Below are 24333 nucleotides of genomic sequence, written 5' to 3'. Positions count from 1 at the left end.
TATGCAGTCTGAGCCTCAGGTTTTCCCTCAAGATGAGGAAACCTCTGTTATTGTTCCTACCCGTTCTGACTCTGCGGTTCAGCATTCTGGTCCTATCGCTTCGCTACCCTCTGCTGATGAAGTGTCGGATGATGAGGAGGCACACCTTGATCCCTCATCAGACGTGGAGGAGTCTAAGCTTTCTCCATTGTCTATTGATTTTAGAAAGGTCTTGGCTCTACTCAGGGAGATTTACCCAGACCACTTCGTCTCTGCTATTCCCCGCTCTCCTCCATCTGAGTTTTCGCTGGGAGTTCAACAAGCTAAGTCCAACTATACTAAGCTTGTCCTAGCTAGATCCTCCAAGAGGGCTTTAAGGATCTTAGGGGAGTGGCTTCAGTCTAAACAACACCTTGGCAAGACTTCCTTCATGTTCCCTCCAACGAAGCTCGCTTCTAAAGGTTGCGTTTGGTATGCCACAGGGGAAGCACCAGGCTTGGGAGTACCTGCCTCTGCCCAGGCTGACTTCTCAAGTCTGGTGGACTCGCCTAGGAGGACTGCGATGAGACGCTCGAAGGTTTGTTGGACCTTCTCGGACCTGGATCATCTTCTCAAAGGGTTGTTCAGAGCTTTCGAAATGTTCAACTTTCTCGACTGGTGCCTGGGAGCCCTCAGCAAGAAAACCTCTCCTGCGGACAAAGATTCTGCCATGCTTATTATGTCCTGCATGGATAAGGCCATCAGAGATGGATCGGGTGAGCTAGCGTCGTTATTTGTATCAGGGGTGTTGAAGAAAAGGGAACAACTGTGTACCTTCCTCTCCGCCAGCATTACACCGTGCCAACGGTCACAACTCCTTTTTGCTCCACTCTCAAAGTTCCTCTTTCCCGAGGAGCTAGTTAAGGACTTGTCGGCTGCCCTGATACAGAAGGACACGCACGATCTTGTAGCCTCATCGGCTCGTAAGTCTAAGGTTACCACCTCTGTCCCCAAGACTTATCGCTCCCCAGTGGCTGATACCCCGGCTACGAGGTTCATACCGCCCTTTCGTGGTAGAGCCCCCAGCCGAGGTAGCTCCCGTCCAGACTCTCACAGGAGCAAGTCTCGGAAAGGACCCAGGACATCTAAGGGAAAGAACTGACTCTCAGATTCTCCAGACAACAGTAGGAGCCAGACTCAAGATCTTCTGGCGAGCCTGGGAGAAGAGAGGTGCAGACGCACAGTCTGTCAGTTGGCTGAGGTACGGTTACAGGATTCCATTCTGCCTCAAACCGCCTCTGACCACATCGCCCATCAACCTCTCTCCCAACTACAAAGAAGAGGACAAGAGGCTAGCATTGCAACAGGAGGTGTCGCTACTTGTGCAGAAGAAGGCAGTGGTTATAGTCCGGGACCATCAATCCCCGGGCTTCTACAACCGTCTCTTTCTTGTGGCCAAGAAGACAGGAGGTTGGAGACCGGTGCTGGACGTCAGCTCTCTCAACGAGTATGTCACCAAGCAGACGTTCACAATGGAGACGACCAAGTCGGTCTTAGCAGCGGTCAGACAGGAGGACTGGATGGTCTCCTTGGACTTGAAAGATGCATACTTTCACGTTCCCATTCATCCAGACTCCCAACCTTTCCTGAGATTCGTTTTCGGAAAGGTTGTCTATCAGTTCCAAGCCCTGTGTTTTGGCCTAAGCACAGCTCCTATGGTCTTTACTCATCTGATGAGGAATGTAGCGAAATTCCTGCACTTATCGAACATCAGAGCCTCCCTCTACCTAGACGACTGGCTGTTGAGAGCCTCCACGAGTCGTCGTTGTCTGGAGAACCTCTCTTGGACTTTAGATCTAATCAGAGACCTAGGTCTATTAGTCAATATAGAGAAATCTCAACTCATTCCCTCCCAATCCATTGTGTACCTGGGAATGGAGATTCAGAGTCGGGATTTTCGGGCTTTTCCATCGGCCCCCAGGATAAACCAAGCCCTAGAGTGCATCATGAGCATGCTGAAGAGGAGCAATTGCTCAGTGAGACAGTGGATGAGTCTCACAGGGACCCTCTCATCACTGGCCCTGTTTGTCGAGCTAGGGAGACTCCACCTCCGCCCTCTTCAATTCCATCTTGCGGCTCATTGGGACAAGGGCTCGACTCTAGAAGCAGTCTCTATCCCTATCAACCAAGAGATGAAGACCACTCTCCTGTGGTGGAAGCTCAATCTCCTTCTCAAGGAGGGTCTATCATTGGCCATCCAGACCCCCCATCTTCATCTCTTCTCGGATGCATCGGACTCGGGCTGGGGTGCGACCTTGGACGGACGGGAATGCTCAGGAGTATGGAACAAGGAACAAGGATTACTCCACATCAACTGCAAGGAACTGTTAGCAGTTCATCTTGCCCTGTTGAACTTCAAGTCCCTCCTGCTAGGCAAAGTGGTGGAGGTGAATTCAGACAACACCACAGCCTTGGCTTACATCTCCAAGCAAGGAGGGACCCATTCGAGGAGCCTTTACGAGATCGCAAGGGACCTCCTCATTTGGTCAAGAGGTCTAAACCTCACTCTGGTCACGAGGTTCATCCAGGGCGATATGAATGTTTCAGCGGATCGCCTCAGCAGAAGGAATCAGGTCATTCCCACGGAATGGACCCTCCACAAGAGTGTGTGCAACAGACTTTGGACCTTGTGGGGTCAACCTACCATAGATCTGTTTGCCACCTCCATCACCAAGAGACTTCCGCTTTATTGTTCCCCTGTTCCAGACCCTGCAGCGGTTCATGTGGATGCTTTTCTTCTGAACTGGTCCCATCTCGACCTGTACGCATTCCCTCCGTTCAAGATAATAAACAAAGTTCTGCAGAAATTCGTCTCGCACGAAGGGACACGGCTGACGCTGGTTGCTCCCCTTTGGCCTGCAAGAGAATGGTACACAGAGGTACTTCAATGGCTAGTCGACTTCCCCAGGACTCTACCTCTAAGAGTGGACCTTCTACGTCAACCACACGTAGACAGGTTGCACCCAAACCTCCACGCTCTTCGACTGACTGCCTTCAGACTGTCGAAAGATTCGCTAGAGCTAGAGGCTTTTCGAAGGAGGCAGCCAGTGCGATTGCCAGAGCTAGAAGAATTTCCACTCGTAGAGTCTACCAGTCTAAGTGGGAGGTCTTCCGAAGCTGGTGTAGAGCCAATTCAATATCCTCTACCAGTACCTCTGTGATCCAAATAGCTGACTTCCTTCTTCATCTTAGGAATGAGAGATCCCTTTCAACACCTACGATTAAAGGGTATAGGAGCATGTTGGCCTCAGTTCTCCGCCACAGGGGTTTGGACCTGTCTTCCAACAAGGACCTTCAAGACATTCTCAAGTCTTTTGAAACGTCTAAAGAACGTCGTCTTTCCACTCCAGGCTGGAATCTAGACGTAGTCTTAAGGTTCCTTATGACATCTAGGTTCGAACCTCTCCAGTCAGCTTCCTTCAAGGATCTTACCCTCAAGACTGCCTTTCTCGTTTGCCTTGCAACAGCTAAGAGAGTCAGTGAGGTTCATGCCTTCAGCAAGAACATTGGTTTCACAACCGAATCTGCAACATGTTCTTTTCAGCTTGGATTCCTAGCAAAGAACGAGCTTCCTTCACGTCCTTGGCCTAGATCGTTCGAAATACCTAGCCTCTCCAACATGGTAGGTAACGAACTTGAGAGAGTTCTTTGCCCTGTCAGAGCTCTCAAATATTATCTGAAGAGGTCTAAACCTATTCGAGGACAGTCAGAAGCCTTATGGTGTGCCATCAAGAAACCCTCGAGACCCATGTCCAAGAATGGGCTTTCGTACTATATAAGGCTTCTGATCAGAGAAGCACATTCTCACTTAAAGGAGGAAGACCTTGCATTGCTGAAGGTAAGGACCCACGAAGTAAGAGCTGTAGCTACTTCGTTGGCCTTTAATAAAAACCGTTCTCTGCAGAGCATTATGGATGCAACCTATTGGAGGAGCAAGTCAGTGTTTGCATCATTTTATCTGAAAGATGTCCAGTCTCTTTACGAGAACTGCTACACCCTGGGACCATTCGTAGCAGCGAGTGCAGTAGTAGGTGAGGGCTCAGCCACTACATTCCCATAATCCCATAACCTTTTTAACCTTTCTCTTGAATACTTTTATTGTTGTTTTTATGGTTGTTACGGTAGGCTAAGAAGCCTTCCGCATCCTTGGATTTGGCGGGTGGTCTATTCATTCTTGAGAAGCGCCTGGGTTAAAGGTTTGGTAGAGGTCCTTTAGTAGGGTTGCAACCCCTTGTACTTTGGCACCTTTGGGTTGATTCAGCCTCCAAGAGGAACGCTGCGCTCAGTAAGGAAGACGAACTTTAAATAAAAGGCAGAGTAACGGTTCTATTCGACTTCCTTACCAGGTACTTATTATTTCATTGTTATTTGAGATAACTGTTATATGAAATTTGGGATACTTAGCTATCCTTTAATCATGTACACTGGTTTTCACCCACCTCCCTGGGTGTGAATCAGCTACATGATTATCGGGTAAGTTTAATATTGAAAAATGTTATTTTTATTAATAAAATAAATTTTTGAATATACTTACCCGATAATCATGATTTAATCGACCCTCCGTTTCCTCCCCAGAGAGAACCAGTGGACCGAGGAATAATTGAGGAGGTGTCAACAACAAATGATTGAGTACCTGGCCACAGGTGGCGCTGGTAAGTACACCCCCTTCTAGTATTGTGATAGCTGGCGTATCCCTCCATAGAATTCTGTCGGGCAACGGAGTTGACAGCTACATGATTATCGGGTAAGTATATTCAAAAATTTATTTTCAATATTAAACTTACCCGATAATCATGTAGCTGTCAACTCCGTTGCCCGACAGAATTCTATGGAGGGATACGCCAGCTATCACAATACTAGAAGGGGGTGTACTTACCAGCGCCACCTGTGGCCAGGTACTCAATCATTTGTTGTTGACACCTCCTCAATTATTCCTCTGTCGTGCTTCCGGCTAGACGTTCTGGGATACGCTTATGGTCTTCGAGTTTATTCATGGAATTTGGTGAAGTATTCTCTTAGATTAACGGCTGTCGCATTACTGGAATCCTTTTTATATTAGCTAGATAGCTTTTATATAAATACTGATTAACGGTTTATGAATTTTTGCTTGTTTTTGGATCACCCTTTGGCTAACTCTTTGAAACAAGATGTCTGACGTTTCGCAAGCTCCCTCCCATAGACGATGTAGGTCTTGCAATAGGCGTATTCCGAAGGCCTCGGTAGATCCTCACACCGCTTGTTCTGACTGTAGGGACAGGCCCTGTCTATTAGAAAATCGATGTGAGGAGTGCGCCGGACTTTCGGAATTGGAATTTGTCCGTCTTTTAAAATATTCATCTAAGTTAGAGAGAGGTAGAGTTAGGAGAAGTTCTTCTCACTCTTCTATGTTTTCCTCACCTCATGATCCCCTACCTTTTCCTACCCCTGTAGTGGCTACCCCCGAACCTACTGTGTGCCCTCCGCCTGATATGTCAACTGTTTTGCGTGCTATTCAGGCTTTAGGAGATAAAGTAGAATCAGTGGTAAGTGACCATAAGTCTCTGATGGCCGAGGTTAAAGAACTGAAGGTCAAGAGTGCAGTGGGTGGAAATAGTGCCAGTGCTGTGACGAGTGCTAGTGTCTGTGCAGTGCCAAGTGCTAGTGGTGCCAGTGTGGTGCGTGAGGATTTTTCTGTGCGAGCCAGTCGTCCTCCCAGTCCGGGACCTCTTGCAAGCTCCCATGCCCAGGGGAGAAGCAATGTCGAAGGGCTTAAGGGTTCGACAGGCCTTGTTAGGCGCACAGAATTATCCTCGGTGGTTGCGGGCGTGTCTTCCTTAGACCGTCACTCCCACCTGCAGACGATTGAGCCCGTCTTCTCGTCCGCTGATCAACATGCAGGGAAGAAACGTTGGTCTCAGGTCTCGAGACCGCTTAAACGTAGAGTTCAGTCAGCGAGTGCTCAGCCAGGTTGTAGTCATTGGCTCAGCTCCGACTCGCCTCAGTCATCGGTCGACTGTACTCCGCCCAAGAGGAGTAAGGTTCTGCCTTTACAGAGCCCGACTGTGACTTTACCTCAGTCTGTTATCGTTTCTGCCGACCCCAAGTGGACCCTGCTTCAGTCCATGCAAGCTCAGCTTTCGGACTTGATGCGTGAGTGTCGGGCTGAGAGTGTTGCACCTCCTCCTCCGCCTACACTCCCTCCACCTGTTCTCGCTCCGCCTGTGCTCGCCCAGCCTGCACCTGCTCCGCCTGGTCGCAGCACCATCTGCCAGGCGTACGATGTTGAGCCACTTTCGGAGTTTGCTGTTCCCAGTGTTGTTCAGCCTCAGCCTTCTTTAAGGCAACCCTTGCTTTGGGATCAGGAGAGTTATTCCACTCTTCCTCCTCCTCCCCTTGCTGCTCCTCCAGTGGTGCAACTCTCGGTTGGGGTACAACAACCTCTCCCCTCCGTGAGTCTGTCTGCTCAACCATCGCTGCAGCGAGCTCAACCCACTAGGCAAGCTCCTCTACACCCTGGACTTGCGCCTCAGGAGCCTCAGCTTGCGAGAACTTTACCTTGTTCTGCGCAACCTCAACCTCTTCATGCTCCACTCATCTCACAGGAACAGGAACGGACTACTCCACCTCCGTCCTCCGCTCAGCTTGTGCAATCCTTGGGTTCAACTTTTGCTAGGAGTCAACCTCCTTCACCCATGCGCCTGCCTTCTGCTTCGTCTGTTGTTCAGCCTATGCAGTCTGAGCCTCAGGTTTTCCCTCAAGATGAGGAAACCTCTGTTATTGTTCCTACCCGTTCTGACTCTGCGGTTCAGCATTCTGGTCCTATCGCTTCGCTACCCTCTGCTGATGAAGTGTCGGATGATGAGGAGGCACACCTTGATCCCTCATCAGACGTGGAGGAGTCTAAGCTTTCTCCATTGTCTATTGATTTTAGAAAGGTCTTGGCTCTACTCAGGGAGATTTACCCAGACCACTTCGTCTCTGCTATTCCCCGCTCTCCTCCATCTGAGTTTTCGCTGGGAGTTCAACAAGCTAAGTCCAACTATACTAAGCTTGTCCTAGCTAGATCCTCCAAGAGGGCTTTAAGGATCTTAGGGGAGTGGCTTCAGTCTAAACAACACCTTGGCAAGACTTCCTTCATGTTCCCTCCAACGAAGCTCGCTTCTAAAGGTTGCGTTTGGTATGCCACAGGGGAAGCACCAGGCTTGGGAGTACCTGCCTCTGCCCAGGCTGACTTCTCAAGTCTGGTGGACTCGCCTAGGAGGACTGCGATGAGACGCTCGAAGGTTTGTTGGACCTTCTCGGACCTGGATCATCTTCTCAAAGGGTTGTTCAGAGCTTTCGAAATGTTCAACTTTCTCGACTGGTGCCTGGGAGCCCTCAGCAAGAAAACCTCTCCTGCGGACAAAGATTCTGCCATGCTTATTATGTCCTGCATGGATAAGGCCATCAGAGATGGATCGGGTGAGCTAGCGTCGTTATTTGTATCAGGGGTGTTGAAGAAAAGGGAACAACTGTGTACCTTCCTCTCCGCCAGCATTACACCGTGCCAACGGTCACAACTCCTTTTTGCTCCACTCTCAAAGTTCCTCTTTCCCGAGGAGCTAGTTAAGGACTTGTCGGCTGCCCTGATACAGAAGGACACGCACGATCTTGTAGCCTCATCGGCTCGTAAGTCTAAGGTTACCACCTCTGTCCCCAAGACTTATCGCTCCCCAGTGGCTGATACCCCGGCTACGAGGTTCATACCGCCCTTTCGTGGTAGAGCCCCCAGCCGAGGTAGCTCCCGTCCAGACTCTCACAGGAGCAAGTCTCGGAAAGGACCCAGGACATCTAAGGGAAAGAACTGACTCTCAGATTCTCCAGACAACAGTAGGAGCCAGACTCAAGATCTTCTGGCGAGCCTGGGAGAAGAGAGGTGCAGACGCACAGTCTGTCAGTTGGCTGAGGTACGGTTACAGGATTCCATTCTGCCTCAAACCGCCTCTGACCACATCGCCCATCAACCTCTCTCCCAACTACAAAGAAGAGGACAAGAGGCTAGCATTGCAACAGGAGGTGTCGCTACTTGTGCAGAAGAAGGCAGTGGTTATAGTCCGGGACCATCAATCCCCGGGCTTCTACAACCGTCTCTTTCTTGTGGCCAAGAAGACAGGAGGTTGGAGACCGGTGCTGGACGTCAGCTCTCTCAACGAGTATGTCACCAAGCAGACGTTCACAATGGAGACGACCAAGTCGGTCTTAGCAGCGGTCAGACAGGAGGACTGGATGGTCTCCTTGGACTTGAAAGATGCATACTTTCACGTTCCCATTCATCCAGACTCCCAACCTTTCCTGAGATTCGTTTTCGGAAAGGTTGTCTATCAGTTCCAAGCCCTGTGTTTTGGCCTAAGCACAGCTCCTATGGTCTTTACTCATCTGATGAGGAATGTAGCGAAATTCCTGCACTTATCGAACATCAGAGCCTCCCTCTACCTAGACGACTGGCTGTTGAGAGCCTCCACGAGTCGTCGTTGTCTGGAGAACCTCTCTTGGACTTTAGATCTAATCAGAGACCTAGGTCTATTAGTCAATATAGAGAAATCTCAACTCATTCCCTCCCAATCCATTGTGTACCTGGGAATGGAGATTCAGAGTCGGGATTTTCGGGCTTTTCCATCGGCCCCCAGGATAAACCAAGCCCTAGAGTGCATCATGAGCATGCTGAAGAGGAGCAATTGCTCAGTGAGACAGTGGATGAGTCTCACAGGGACCCTCTCATCACTGGCCCTGTTTGTCGAGCTAGGGAGACTCCACCTCCGCCCTCTTCAATTCCATCTTGCGGCTCATTGGGACAAGGGCTCGACTCTAGAAGCAGTCTCTATCCCTATCAACCAAGAGATGAAGACCACTCTCCTGTGGTGGAAGCTCAATCTCCTTCTCAAGGAGGGTCTATCATTGGCCATCCAGACCCCCCATCTTCATCTCTTCTCGGATGCATCGGACTCGGGCTGGGGTGCGACCTTGGACGGACGGGAATGCTCAGGAGTATGGAACAAGGAACAAGGATTACTCCACATCAACTGCAAGGAACTGTTAGCAGTTCATCTTGCCCTGTTGAACTTCAAGTCCCTCCTGCTAGGCAAAGTGGTGGAGGTGAATTCAGACAACACCACAGCCTTGGCTTACATCTCCAAGCAAGGAGGGACCCATTCGAGGAGCCTTTACGAGATCGCAAGGGACCTCCTCATTTGGTCAAGAGGTCTAAACCTCACTCTGGTCACGAGGTTCATCCAGGGCGATATGAATGTTTCAGCGGATCGCCTCAGCAGAAGGAATCAGGTCATTCCCACGGAATGGACCCTCCACAAGAGTGTGTGCAACAGACTTTGGACCTTGTGGGGTCAACCTACCATAGATCTGTTTGCCACCTCCATCACCAAGAGACTTCCGCTTTATTGTTCCCCTGTTCCAGACCCTGCAGCGGTTCATGTGGATGCTTTTCTTCTGAACTGGTCCCATCTCGACCTGTACGCATTCCCTCCGTTCAAGATAATAAACAAAGTTCTGCAGAAATTCGTCTCGCACGAAGGGACACGGCTGACGCTGGTTGCTCCCCTTTGGCCTGCAAGAGAATGGTACACAGAGGTACTTCAATGGCTAGTCGACTTCCCCAGGACTCTACCTCTAAGAGTGGACCTTCTACGTCAACCACACGTAGACAGGTTGCACCCAAACCTCCACGCTCTTCGACTGACTGCCTTCAGACTGTCGAAAGATTCGCTAGAGCTAGAGGCTTTTCGAAGGAGGCAGCCAGTGCGATTGCCAGAGCTAGAAGAATTTCCACTCGTAGAGTCTACCAGTCTAAGTGGGAGGTCTTCCGAAGCTGGTGTAGAGCCAATTCAATATCCTCTACCAATACCTCTGTGATCCAAATAGCTGACTTCCTTCTTCATCTTAGGAATGAGAGATCCCTTTCAACACCTACGATTAAAGGGTATAGGAGCATGTTGGCCTCAGTTCTCCGCCACAGGGGTTTGGACCTGTCTTCCAACAAGGACCTTCAAGACATTCTCAAGTCTTTTGAAACGTCTAAAGAACGTCGTCTTTCCACTCCAGGCTGGAATCTAGACGTAGTCTTAAGGTTCCTTATGACATCTAGGTTCGAACCTCTCCAGTCAGCTTCCTTCAAGGATCTTACCCTCAAGACTGCCTTTCTCGTTTGCCTTGCAACAGCTAAGAGAGTCAGTGAGGTTCATGCCTTCAGCAAGAACATTGGTTTCACAACCGAATCTGCAACATGTTCTTTTCAGCTTGGATTCCTAGCAAAGAACGAGCTTCCTTCACGTCCTTGGCCTAGATCGTTCGAAATACCTAGCCTCTCCAACATGGTAGGTAACGAACTTGAGAGAGTTCTTTGCCCTGTCAGAGCTCTCAAATATTATCTGAAGAGGTCTAAACCTATTCGAGGACAGTCAGAAGCCTTATGGTGTGCCATCAAGAAACCCTCGAGACCCATGTCCAAGAATGGGCTTTCGTACTATATAAGGCTTCTGATCAGAGAAGCACATTCTCACTTAAAGGAGGAAGACCTTGCATTGCTGAAGGTAAGGACCCACGAAGTAAGAGCTGTAGCTACTTCGTTGGCCTTTAATAAAAACCGTTCTCTGCAGAGCATTATGGATGCAACCTATTGGAGGAGCAAGTCAGTGTTTGCATCATTTTATCTGAAAGATGTCCAGTCTCTTTACGAGAACTGCTACACCCTGGGACCATTCGTAGCAGCGAGTGCAGTAGTAGGTGAGGGCTCAGCCACTACATTCCCATAATCCCATAACCTTTTTAACCTTTCTCTTGAATACTTTTATTGTTGTTTTTATGGTTGTTACGGTAGGCTAAGAAGCCTTCCGCATCCTTGGATTTGGCGGGTGGTCTATTCATTCTTGAGAAGCGCCTGGGTTAAAGGTTTGGTAGAGGTCCTTTAGTAGGGTTGCAACCCCTTGTACTTTGGCACCTTTGGGTTGATTCAGCCTCCAAGAGGAACGCTGCGCTCAGTAAGGAAGACGAACTTTAAATAAAAGGCAGAGTAACGGTTCTATTCGACTTCCTTACCAGGTACTTATTATTTCATTGTTATTTGAGATAACTGTTATATGAAATTTGGGATACTTAGCTATCCTTTAATCATGTACACTGGTTTTCACCCACCTCCCTGGGTGTGAATCAGCTACATGATTATCGGGTAAGTTTAATATTGAAAAATGTTATTTTTATTAATAAAATAAATTTTTGAATATACTTACCCGATAATCATGATTTAATCGACCCTCCGTTTCCTCCCCAGAGAGAACCAGTGGACCGAGGAATAATTGAGGAGGTGTCAACAACAAATGATTGAGTACCTGGCCACAGGTGGCGCTGGTAAGTACACCCCCTTCTAGTATTGTGATAGCTGGCGTATCCCTCCATAGAATTCTGTCGGGCAACGGAGTTGACAGCTACATGATTATCGGGTAAGTATATTCAAAAATTTATTTTATTAATAAAAATAACATTTTTATTAATAAAAATAACATTTTGAGGATTAGTGAAAGATTGATTACTAAATATGCAAAAAAATAAGGCGTGTTCCCTTGCGTAGGCCTCCAAGACTTGTATTGAAACCATTGCGGCTATTTGATAGGAACCTTCCTGATTATTATATACCTACAGAAAAAACGAAGAGGCCACAAAGGACTTGTGCTCAGTGCAGGAAGAACAACATAAGAAAGCAGGGTTCATATTGGTGTGAGGACTGGAGGTAGGATTGTGTAGCCCCTCGCTTTAGAGATTGGCATACAAAAGAATAATAATGCATGTTCAGTAACATCTTTCATTCAGTACAGATATTATGTAGTCTTTTGAAATGAAATAATTGTACTGTACCATTGATTTTTTCTATTTCTTCCTCTTTTGATTGATATTCCTACATTTAACTATAAATCAAAATAGTAAGCAAAAATAAATTCATTTTAACAAAAAACTATCATTATTGAAATGACGGCTAACTACAAAAAGTGTGATGGTACGGCAGGAGCCTGATCATCCAGGTGGGCGGGTCTCTTAACAGGTTTAATTAGATTCGTCATCATCATTACCTCCTACGCCTATCTTATTGACGCAAAGGGCCTCAGTTAGATTTCACCTGTCGTCTCTATCTTGAGCTTTTAAATCAATACTTCTCCACTCATCATCTATTTCACACTTCATAGTCCTCAGCCATGAAGGCTTGAGTCTTCCAACTATTCTAGTGCCTTGTGAAGCCCAGTTGAAAGGTTGGTGATCTTATCTCTCTTGGGGAGTGTGAAGAGCATGCCCAAACCATTTCTATCCCTCACCATAATCTCATCCACATATGGCACTCAAGTCCATCCATCCATCCATATACCAAGGCACTTCCCCCAATTTTGGGGGGTAGCCGACACCAACAATGAAACAAAACAAAAAGGGGACCTCTACTCTCTATGTTCCTTCAGCCTAATCAGGGACTCAACCGAGTTCAGCTGGTACTGCTAGGGTGCCACAGCCCAACCTCCCACATTTCCACCACAGATGAAGCTTCATAATGCTGACTCCCCTACTGCTTCTACCTCCGCGGTCATCTAAGGCACCGGAGGAAGCAGCAGGGCCTACTGGAACTGCGTCACAATCGCTCGCCATTCATTCCTATTTCTAGCACGCTCTCTTGCCTCTCTCACATCTATCCTCCTATCACCCAGAGCTTTCTTCACACCATCCATCCACCCAAACCTTGGCCTTCCTCTTGTACTTCTCCCATCAACTCTTGCATTCATCACCTTCTTTAGCAGACAACCATTTTCCATTCTCTCAACATGGCCAAACCACCTCAACACATTCATATCCACTCTAGCCGTTAACTCATTTCTTACACCCGTTCTCTCCCTCACCACTTCGTTCCTAACCCTATCTACTCGAGATACACCAGCCATACTCCTTAGACACTTCATCTCAAACACATTCAATTTCTGTCTCTCCATCACTTTCATTCCCCACAACTCCGATCCATACATCACAGTTGGTACAATCACTTTCTCATATAGAACTCTCTTTACATTCATGCCCAACCCTCTATTTTTTACTACTCCCTTAACTGCCCCCAACACTTTGCAACCTTCATTCACTCTCTGACGTACATCTGCTTCCACTCCACCATTTGCTGCAACAACAGACCCCAAGTACTTAAACTGATCCACCTCCTCAAGTAACTCTCCATTCAACATGACATTCAACCTTGCACCACCTTCCCTTCTCGTACATCTCATAACCTTACTCTTACCCACATTAACTCTCAACTTCCTTCTCTCACACACCTTTCCAAATTCTGTCACTAGTCAGTCAAGCTTCTCTTCTGTGTCTGCTACCAGTACAGTATCATTCGCAAACAACAACTGATTTACCTCCCATTCATGGTCATCTCAAGTAATCTCTCTTATAGTTTCATTTCTAATCCTGTCCTACCATCTAACTCCCAGTATTCTTCTGAGGGCTTTGTTCTCAAATCTACAAAATCTGATGGATTTTGTTTCATTGTCACACCACGACTCATGGCCATACAGTAACACCGATCTCAATAAATTGATATATAGCCTGATTTTTATATGTAATTTCAAGCGATTTGATTTCCAAATTTTATATAACCTAGTCATTGTCTGATTTGCTTTTTTCAATCTTTCATTAAATTCCAACTCCAAAGATCCTGTTTTAGAGATCATAGTTCCTAATTATTTAAAGGATTCCACCTCATTAATCCTTTCTCCTAATATTTCATCTTCCATTGCATATTCTGTTCTCACATCTCTGTCTTTCATCTATTTATTAAGAGTACAGGATATAAAAACTGTAGGATTCGAGATTATTGATATACTGGTACACTACTTAAGAAATTTCATGCCTCCTTATTCCTTGTAAAGCCTAGGTAATACTACAGAAGTGATACCTCTGGATACGAAAGTTTCTGCTTACGAAAAATTCAGGGTACGAAAAGCGATACAAAGATTTTTATGCCCCAGTATGCGAAAAAATTTTCAGGATACGAAAAGCTTACAAGATCCCAACTCGTCGCCGAGAGTACAGTACCTTTTTTTTTTTCAGGGTATCAACCCTTAATTTAGGTGTACAGGTAACAATACACTTTCACTGATCCAAATGCTTTACATACAGTACCGTAACTTTTATACAGTAGTAAAGAAAACGGACCGTTTTCTTAGGGCTTGGAGGGGATAACTAGGCTATAACTACATTATTGAATAATCTCATGGTGGTTTCTGAAATGGAGTAGGCTGTTTTTAACGGTTGGGTTAATTATTGAATGATAGAAATGGCTGCATTGCATGTTTATTACTACAGTTTAGCGTGTTTATGAAAGAAAAGGTGTCTTTTCGTAAGGCTTGGAACGGATTAGGCTATTTACATGTAAAACGCGACTCAGGATACGAAAAAATCAGCATACGAAACCGTATCCTGAACGGATTACTTTCGTATGCTGAGGCATCACTGTATATCTTTAAACTTTACACTTATTAAAAGTTCATAAGCATTGAGCTGGATTTAGTCATACTAGGATGGGTACATCGTTTGCTTAGCCTGGTATTTTAGTACAGTATTACAAATTGTTTTCTTTTTATTTTTAACCTTTATTATTATTATTATTATTATTATTATTATTATTATTATTATTATTATTATTATTATTATTATTATGGCTGGGGCATCTCAAGTAGATAGGGTTAGGAACGAAGTAGTGTGGGTGAGAACGGGTGTAGGAAATGAGTTAGCAGCTAGAGTGGATATGAATGTGTTGAGGTGGTTTGGCCATGTTGAGAGAATGGAAAATGGCTGTCTGCTAAAGAAGGTGATGAATGCAAGAGTTGATGGGAGAAGTACAAGAGGGTGGGCTGTGCCACCCTAGCAGTACCAGCCGATCTTGGTTGAGTCCCTTGTCAGGCTGGGAGGAACATAGAGAGGAGACGTCCCCTTTTTTGTTTCATTTCTTTGATGTCGGCTACCCCCCAAAATTGGGGGGAGTGCCTTGGTATATTATGTATGTATTATTATTATTATTATTATTATTATTACTACTACTACAAAAGACTAAAAGTAATGCAGTAATCCTATACTTCCCATTTATTACAGGTACTCAGCTGGACTTACTCTACCTAGGATGGGTGTGGTCACTGGTTTATCCTGCTATTTTAGTTTTCGTGATACTACCTATGGTCATCCTTTTGCTTCTGTATTTTAGCGCTTTTCTTCTCTACATTATTCAAAGAAGGTACGTGCTGGGACATTGCAACATGATTGATCATAGCTGGATGTTTTTGTTGGACATTGTGGCGTGATTCATTATGACTGAATATATTTGCTTGCATGTCTTAAGGTATGATATTTGCTATAGGAATGATCATCCACTCATTATTAACGGTACTGTATGCCTGATTTTTTTAGAATTTATTTTTCCTTCTTGTACTGTCGTTCCTGCTCTCACTGTTTTGTAATTATTTTTGCAATTATGAAATTTCTAGTAGGTGTCGGTGGGGTAGTCCAACTGTATTCTCTAGGGCCTGTCACGGCCCTCCCCTTTGATGAAGGGATTATCTAAATGGAAGACAGCCTGTGAATAGTGGTTTTCACACGCCCTTGTTAAATACACGACACCCACAAGGTGATCGCGCGAGGGTTGAAACCTCTGCATTCCATGCTTTTATCTTTCTCTAGTATATTTGGAAGATATATATTAGAAAAGTGTAAAGAAGGACCCTTTTCACCGGGCGTCACAGGTCTCTCCTCAGAAATAGATTTTTCCTTCGTCAAAATCCCTTTATTACCATAAAAAAAATACCTGGAATAGAAACTGAAAAGCTCATTTTACTTTAAAATCCATTTGATTTATTTAAATTTCTTTAGTTATTTAAATGCTATGACCCTTTTGAAAAAAAAAAAATCATGTGAATTCTGAGTTAGAACAAACACAAGTGCAGACTCCTGATTGCTTTTTGGCATAGTGGCAGATACCCAGGAAATTAATAGATTTACGTTTACCAAAACTGAACAAACGACACGATAAAGGGATTTTGACGAAGGAAAAATCTATTTCTGGGGAGAGACCTGTGGCGCCCGGCGAAAAGTCCTTCTTGTATACCTTTTCTGATAAAAACCTTCCAATTATACCAGAGAAAGATAAAAGCATGGAATGCTGAGGTTACAACCCTCGCGCGAGCACCTTTTGGGTGTCGTGTATAAAGCAAAGGCGCGTGAAATCCACTATTCACAGGTTGTCTTCCATTTAGTTAATTCCTTCGCCAAAGGGATGGGCCGATACAGAGGCCCTAGACACATCCCCATCGCCGCACCACCCACGCCACGACGCGAGCGCCATCTGAACAACATCCTTCTGTATTGACCATGATGGCTTGGAAAGGAAAGGGTGGGATCGTGTAAAATAAGGGGAAGGGTTTCGCCGGGCGCCACAGGTCTCTCCCCAGAAATAGATTTTTCCTTCGTCAAAATCCCTTTTCTGGGTCGAACCTGTGGCGCCGGGCGAAAATGTACCAGAGAATGCCTTCCAAGCCCAACAATAACTACTAATTTAATAAGGGGAGAGAAACAACACCATGTAAAGAAAATCATATATAATTCAGGTAAGTAGGCATAAAATATAAACTAGCCACAGGGCATAGTGAGAGTAAGGATAAACAAACATGATAACAAGGAAACCTCTGAGTATCAGAGGAAAACATGCAACAAAACTGACATGGCTAAGAATATCCCAACTTAATAACAAGGGAAAACAATAATAGTTACAATCATATTAACCTAATATGTAATACACTTAGGGCTAACGAACCACCAAGGAAGCGGCGTCGTGGTGCGAGTGGCGGGTAGGAGGGAGAAGAGAAGAGATGGATGAAAGGAAGAACAAAAGATCAATGGGGAGAGATAAGGCTCCCAGCTGCAACCGTTGGATATTTAAGAGCCTGTAAGTTCTTTAGATAGTGGCGTTTGAAGACCATAGGAGATTTCCAACCCGTGTACTTCTTAAGGTTATCAAAGTCCATATTCTGGAAATAGTTGATGGAGGTAGCTATCGATCGGATATCATGAGCATGGGGAAATGATCCCGGATTGGCTTGTTTAATGAAGTATAGGATCTGTTGCCTAATGCCACGTATGGAAATGGTACCTCCTTGTTCTCTGATAAACAGGGGGCCAGACGATCGGGTAGCAGTCCTGGCTAAAAAGGCCCTGAGAGTGGTGACCGGACATAGAGAAGTATCTTGGAGAAGAGGAATAATCTTCCAAGGGGACCACCTATTTTGGGGGTCCTCGTTCTTAGCTAGGAACGCCCTGTCTGGTGAAAGAAGTACCTCACCTGAAGGGAGGAAATCCATGTTCTCTGAGTTTCGTGAGAGAGCTGCTAGTTCTGAGATTCTGGAACCCGAGGCCAAAGCTGTTAGAAATAAAGTCTTCCTAAGAAGAGTGATATAAGAGCAGGATTCGTTGTCCGTGTCGGAGGCCAGTTTGAGGACATCATTTAGAGACCAAGAGACCTTTTGAGGACGGACCGAAGGTCGAAGCCTAGCACATGCTTTTGGAATAGATGAGAAATAAGACTCCGCCAGGTTAATGTTAAACCCAACCAGGAAGACTTTCCTCAGAGCTGACTTAATGGTGGTTATAGTGCTAGCTGCTAGGCCTTTGTCAAAAATGGACCTAAAGAAGGAGATGGCTAAATTAGGAGTCATAACCGAATGGTCTGAAGTCCTTAAGAAATCCGCTAGTTTCTTAACCGCCGAATCATATTGGCGAATCGTTGAGTCCCTTTTGTCTGATTCTATAAAGAGGACATTATCTGGGTCGATGTTTGCGTCCCTACGTGCCGCAAACTTCATGAAATCCACAAAGTTAGGGTTTTGGCTATCCTTGAGGAATCTGACACAGTCCGTGTTTGGACCACCTGGGTCAGTTTGGGGAATGGGATCCGGAAGGGACGGAGTTTCAACTCGAGGAGGAGAGGAAACCAACTGCTCTTTGGCCAGAGAGGTGCCACTAAAGCTACTACCCCGTTGAAGGAGCGGAGTTTGTGCAAGACTTTCAGTAGAAGATTCACTGGAGGGAATAAGAAGATCTTCTGCCAATGGTTCCAATCCAGGGTTAATGCGTCCATGGCATAAGCCTGAGGGTCCAGGTTCGGTGTCACATAACACGGGAGTTTGTGATTGAGTCGGGTCGCGAATAGATCTACCTGGAGACCTGGAACCAGCCTGAGTATCCACCGGAAGGAGTGCATGTCCAGGGACCACTCCGATTCCAGTGGGCTCGTCCTGGATAATGCATCTGCTATCACATTCTGGACTCCTGCTAGGTGAGTTGCTGACAGGAACCAGTCTTTGTCGGCTGCCAAGGTGAAGATAGTGACCAGGATCTGATTCAGGTTGGGTGATTTGGACCCCCCCCCTGTTGAGGCAGTGTACTACGGCCGTGCTGTCTGAGACTACTCTGATGTGGGTCGACCTCGGAGGGGAGATTCTCTTCAGGGTCAAGAACACCGCCATGGCTTCGAGAACATTGATATGGAACTGTCTCATGGCGGGTGACCAAGAGCCCTGACACATCTGATGTTGGGAGTAACCCCCCCAACCACTCAGAGACGCGTCGGTATGAATTGTCACTTGTGGAGAGGGGAACTGTAGAGGAACCGACTTGGAGAGGTTCCTCCGATCGGACCATGGTTGTAGTCTCATTTTCAAGACAGAGGGGATCTTCGAGGTCTTGTCTCTTAAAGGTATTGTCGCCCTCTTTCTCCAAACTCGATTGATGTCTTTGAGTTTGGCTTTTAATAGGAGATCGGTCAGTGAGGCAAACTGGAGTAGGCCGAGGACCCGTTCTAAAGCTCTTCTGGACACCTGTTTGTGTTTGAGAAAGTTCCTGACCTTGGAAGCTATCTCCCTCACCTTCTTGGGAGGAAGGGAGAGCTTGTGCTTTGAGAGGTCCCAACGGATGCCTAACCATTCGAAGAGGCTTGATGGTTGTAGGCGGGACTTCCGGAGGTTGACTTGGAAGCCCAGTTTGGCGAGAAAATGGAGTACCTTCGACGTAGCTCTTTTGCATTCCTGGTGCGACTGGGCCCAAATGAGCCAATCGTCCAGATAGGCGACGATTTGTATCCCTTGGTGTCTGAGTTGCTCGAGCACCGTCTCCCCCAGTTTCGTGAATACCCTGGGGGCAATGCTGAGACCGAAGGGCATGACTTTGAATGCGAAGGCTCTCTTGCCGAGACGGAAGCCTAGATAAGGAGAGAAGTTTCGAGCTACTGGGACATGATAATAGGCGTCGGTAAGATCGATAGAGGTGGTGACGGCCCCACGGGGAAGTAAGGTCCGTACCTGAGAGATAGTCAGCATACGGAACTTGTCGCAAAGGATGTAAGAGTTGAGCTTCGACAAGTCCAGAACTACCCTCAACGCCGACGAGTCTTTCTTCGGGACTGTAAACAGGCGGCCTTGGAACTAAAGGGATCGAACCCGCTTGATTGCTCTCTTCTTGAGTAACTCCGCAGTGTACTCTTCCAGGATGGGAGTGGGTCTCTGGAAGAAGGTCACCGGTGGAGGAGGGGATCCCTGTGACCATTTCCAACCCAAGCCCCTTGATATTATGCTGTGAGCCCATGGACTGAAGGTCCAATGATCCCGGAAGTGATAAAGTCTCCCTCCTACCGGCATCACATCATTGGGAGGGAGTGAACTTAGGGCCCCTCCCTCCACGGGAACCCCTTGCTCTGGGCCCGCCGCGTTGGCGGAACTGTCCTCTACCTCTGGAACTCCCTCTTTGGTATCCACGAAAGGAACCGGAGGGTTCGTAGGCAGGGTTGTATGCAGGTGAGGGCATCCAAGAGGGGTTGGGCTGTGTACCAGGGGGAGCAGCGAGGTAGACTACCTGCTGAGGAGGAGCCTGTTGTCGAGAAGTCGAGGCCGCGGAAGGCTGTGGGGACGAGGTACCCCGGGCCGCTTTGTAAGGACTAAACCTCAGCTTCTTCTTGAAGAATGTGTGTCTCTGGGGTTCGAACCTCTTTTTGGCTGAGAGACCCCACCTTACCTGCAAATTCTGGTTTGCCCTCGCTGCGTCCTGAAGAACCTTATCCACCTCGGTCTGAGGGAAGAGGGTCTTACCCCAGCAGGAGGAAGCTATCAGTCTGTTCGGCTCATGCCTGATGGTGGCCTCCGACAGAACGAACTTCCTGCAACTAACCCGTGCTGACCAGAAGTCATGGAGATCTATTTGGTAGGATAGCAGCTGGTTCTTTGTGGCGACTCTGAACAGCGTTTCCTCTGGGTAAAGAGATGCAAGGGACTCCATGGAGGTGATGGATTGGAGGGACCTAGCAAGTCTAGTACGGGTCTCGAACTCAGTTTTGAGAAGACTCTCTATTAATCTGGGAAGCTTCTCAGAGAAAAGAGTAGAGGCACAGTCCGGGTCTAGTTTCCCCACCGTGAAGGTAGAGGCCGCAGCATCCCAGGCTGCCGAGGAACCCGGAATAAGCAAAGAGGTGGGGTCCGTCTCCTTGAGAGCCGGCATGGAAGAGCCTTCTTTGATGGCCTGTATAGTCAGCTCTGTGACTTTGTCTATGAGCGGCAAAGAGATGGAGGCCGCTGTCGTAAAAATAGTGTAGGAACCCTTGTGAGGGGTGAGCTTGGAGTTAATACACCCCCACTCTAATAGTGTTCTGGCCCAGATAGCCTGAGCCTGCTCTTTTGGAAATATGACCGTTTCCTTCGGTACCTTGTCCATACGGACCAATGCATGTTCCTTTAACCGTACAAAACCATTGAACGGGAATGCTAGGTCCGGGGGATAGAACTCCAGGTCCTCTAGAGGGCGGGTGCCCATGCCCTCCAGAGTTAGGGAGCCATCTACGAATGGAGCATGCAAAGCAAACCGCCAAGGATTGTTTTTATCGAAGGGCGGCAGCTTCGATGCGTCTGGGGCAGAAGGGGGAGGGAACTGAGTTCCGGCGCGGATCAGAGTAGCCATCATATCCTTAATCTCTGTTATTGCACCAGAGTGATGTTGAACTTAATCCCTGACCAATCCTTTGATCAGTTGGATGGGGAGGAGATCAGCCCAGGGTACCTGAAAGTCACCCGTTGGTTTTTTCTTGGATTTGGTAGACTTAGACTTCTTAGGAGTAGTGGTTTTACGAGGAGCAATATGAATATCAGGAGCTGTCGAGGGTCCGGGGACCGGTGACGTTGATACTGGCAAAGCTGAAGTCTTATAAGTTCGAAGTGGCTTCACCTTGGGTCGTACGGAGGCAGAGGGATCCCGAGGAGAAGCCTTAGAGTTATCAAAACCTAGAAAGGAAGAGGTAGAAGAGGGAGTAGGAGAGAAAAGGGTTTCCACCAACTCGGCACCACTTACCTGCTCGTCCCTGGGTTCTACGTCTATATCCAGACCAGCCATGTCCATCGGTACGAGGGTTTCGTCCTCCACGGAAATGGTAGCCCTGACTTCTTCAATTAAAGGGGCAGCAAGGTCAGGAGAGACTGCAGCAGTAGTCGAGCCTGGGAAGAGACGGGAGGCCATATCCCCATCGAGGAGATAGGGAGCGCCAGACGGGGCATTCCTGCCAAAGCCCGACACCCACGGCCGAAGAGTAGCCCTTGCTGACCGAAGAGAGACATCATCGGCCTGTAAGATTTGCAGTGATTAGTGATGGAGGAGGGGGTTTGCCCTCCTAAATATACTGTGTATATCATATTCATGTCTATATTAGTGTCTGCCAACGAGAAATAAGGAACAAAGGGAAAACCCACTTACATCATCATTCAGCAGAACTGACGACAACTCGTAACAGAACGAGCACAAATCCGGGAACCACACTGGGTATTGGGCCTGTCCCGGTTCCTGGATAAAGGGAATGGAGCAGTGAGCATGAGACCGGCAGAGGTCATGCCCAACGGGGTCGCTGAACGAGGCAGAGCATCCTTCAGCAGTACAACGGGCCTTCTGTAAAAGAAAGGAGACATGAGTCTGGTGATGCTTGAAACTCTGATAAGGGATAAAAACCTATTATTTTAGAGTTCTGGCACTCACTGAATTACCTAAGCACCCATATTGCATTGACCAAACAACTAACTATTAACTTTAAGTTGATACTGCCCCATACCATTGTTGGCACTTTAAAATTCAATTGTCTGTATATTTGTAATGCACCCAATGTCTGTTAATGACATAAGGATAATAAGCTTAAAGTAATCCGCCGACCTCCAAGGGTCGGGGAAGCAGTGACATGCCCTTAAAATAAAAACAAACACCAGCCTTAGCTAAAGGCAAGGCAAATATAAGTGTGAAGTGTATGGGCGACCTCCGGTGAAGCCGGAGCTCCGGTGAGGCCGGATCGTAATGAAATGTCCTGAATAAAGGAGCCTTAGCTAATTAGCTAAGGCAACTTTAAGTGTTAAGTGTTTGGGCGACCTCCGGTGACGCCGGAGGATAATGAGATGCCCTGAATAATTCAATTGTGGCTAATAATTCAATTGTGAAAGATAAAAAGCTAAGTCGTAGCTAAAGACTAAAGCTTAGATTATAGTAAAGCGTATTTACGATCTCCGGTGAGGCCGGAGGGAGAAGAAAGGTCCTGAATAATTATTGTGAATAACAACACAGTTGTAATAACAAAGGCTATTGTGGATATGGCCGTGGCCTGAGACCGAAGTAAGGGCCACCGGAGGGTCTTATCTAAACAATATGAAGCCCGTCCCATGTAGTAAACAATATAAATATAACAATAGAACGAAAGTTATTGAGAATCCCTCGTGGCGGAGTATAACTCAAGGCGGAGTGGATAACGTTCATAACTACTCCCGAGCCGTAACGGGGAGAGGACGAAACACGGACCAAAATAACGCTAACAATTGAAAAGACACGAAAAATAAATAACTCGTAAGTTATCATCCACCCAGAGGGGGAGAGGTGAGGGAGGGAGAACCCGCTGAACGCACAAAACGGAAAACGGGAAATCCACTCCCCCACCGGAGCTAAGAAAGAAAACGAGAGAAAGGGGTAACTCGTGACTGCGAACAGAAAACGGGGACCCCAATCTCCCGCTCTCTTGGACACAAAAACAGGACTAAAAATCACAAAACACTATTATAAACGTATAAAATAAAAATGTACATCCATATAATACTACGATCGAAGAATAGCATCCGTTAAAACTTAAAATAAATAGCACTGTTCCTTTAACCGAGTCGAGTGACGAACGCCTCGGGCGGTTACTAAACAAAAACAAAGCTAAATCGCTATCTCGATCGTAGGCTGGACTTACTTGCAAAAAGTACCATGAGCATAAATACACAAAAAAAAAAAAATAAAAATAAAAATAATAACGGTTCTAAAGGCATAAGGCCAGGGACTTAACCAAGAACCTAAGTGACAGAGTACTAAACGGGCAGATAAAGATGAATTCCCAAACAAGTGAACAAACAATGGCCGCCATGACAGGCCAGACGGGAATAATAAAACAGACTATACTGGATATAAAACACAAGCCCGGTACAATAAAATACTGTCAAAACAAACTATGGTACTTAACATTGGAATGTGTGAAGATGGAGCTTCGGACATGACAAAATAAATCCACGATAGATAAAAAAGACCGAGAGCACAACGAAAACATTCAACACCTTGAATTCCAAAAAGAAGGATGTTGTTCAGATGGCGCTCGCGTCGTGGCGTGGGTGGTGCGGCGATGGGGATGTGTCTAGGGCCTCTGTATCGGCCCATCCCTTTGGCGAAGGAATTAACTAAATGGAAGACAACCTGTGAATAGTGGATTTCACGCGCCTTTGCTTTATACACGACACCCAAAAGGTGCTCGCGCGAGGGTTGTAACCTCAGCATTCCATGCTTTTATCTTTCTCTGGTATAATTGGAAGGTTTTTATCAGAAAAGGTATACAAGAAGGACTTTTCGCCCGGCGCCACAGGTTCGACCCAGAAATTCATATCTGGAATGGAAAAACTGGATAATTTCTGTTTCCTGCGAAGAAGGCAAGAGTGCATACCTGTTTTCTAAGTCCAGGTCTGTTCCCCTACTTTAGAGTTTTTGGGAGTTATACTAGTCTTCAAATGTTTACCCACAATATTAGAGGCTTATCAGAACATACAGTTTCAATTTGTAAACATGAATGTGGATGCTCATGTTGCTCTCAAATGGCTTCTGACGAGAGAAAGGTAGTCAAAATTCATCCGTAATAGTTTTGGAAGCATACATACATACATCATCCATATACCAAGGCACTTC

General features: G+C 46.7%; 1 protein-coding gene across 2 annotated transcripts in view; it reads left to right on the top strand.

Annotated features, from left to right (window-relative positions):
• Window positions 1-24333, top strand: part of LOC137628339 (DGAT1/2-independent enzyme synthesizing storage lipids) — a 63115-nt gene that overhangs the window by 24146 nt on the left and 14636 nt on the right. For both annotated transcript variants that reach the window (XM_068359495.1, XM_068359496.1), the window contains one exon: window positions 15166-15304. In XM_068359495.1, the coding sequence (XP_068215596.1) occupies window positions 15166-15304 (139 nt within the window). The remainder of the gene's footprint in view (window positions 1-15165; window positions 15305-24333) is intronic.

Source organism: Palaemon carinicauda, chromosome 36 (genome assembly GCF_036898095.1).
Source record: "Palaemon carinicauda isolate YSFRI2023 chromosome 36, ASM3689809v2, whole genome shotgun sequence".
Classification (NCBI taxonomy): domain Eukaryota; kingdom Metazoa; phylum Arthropoda; class Malacostraca; order Decapoda; family Palaemonidae; genus Palaemon; species Palaemon carinicauda.
The sequence above is the reverse complement of the archived record's forward strand: the minus strand, read 5'-3'. Positions and strand labels throughout refer to the sequence as shown.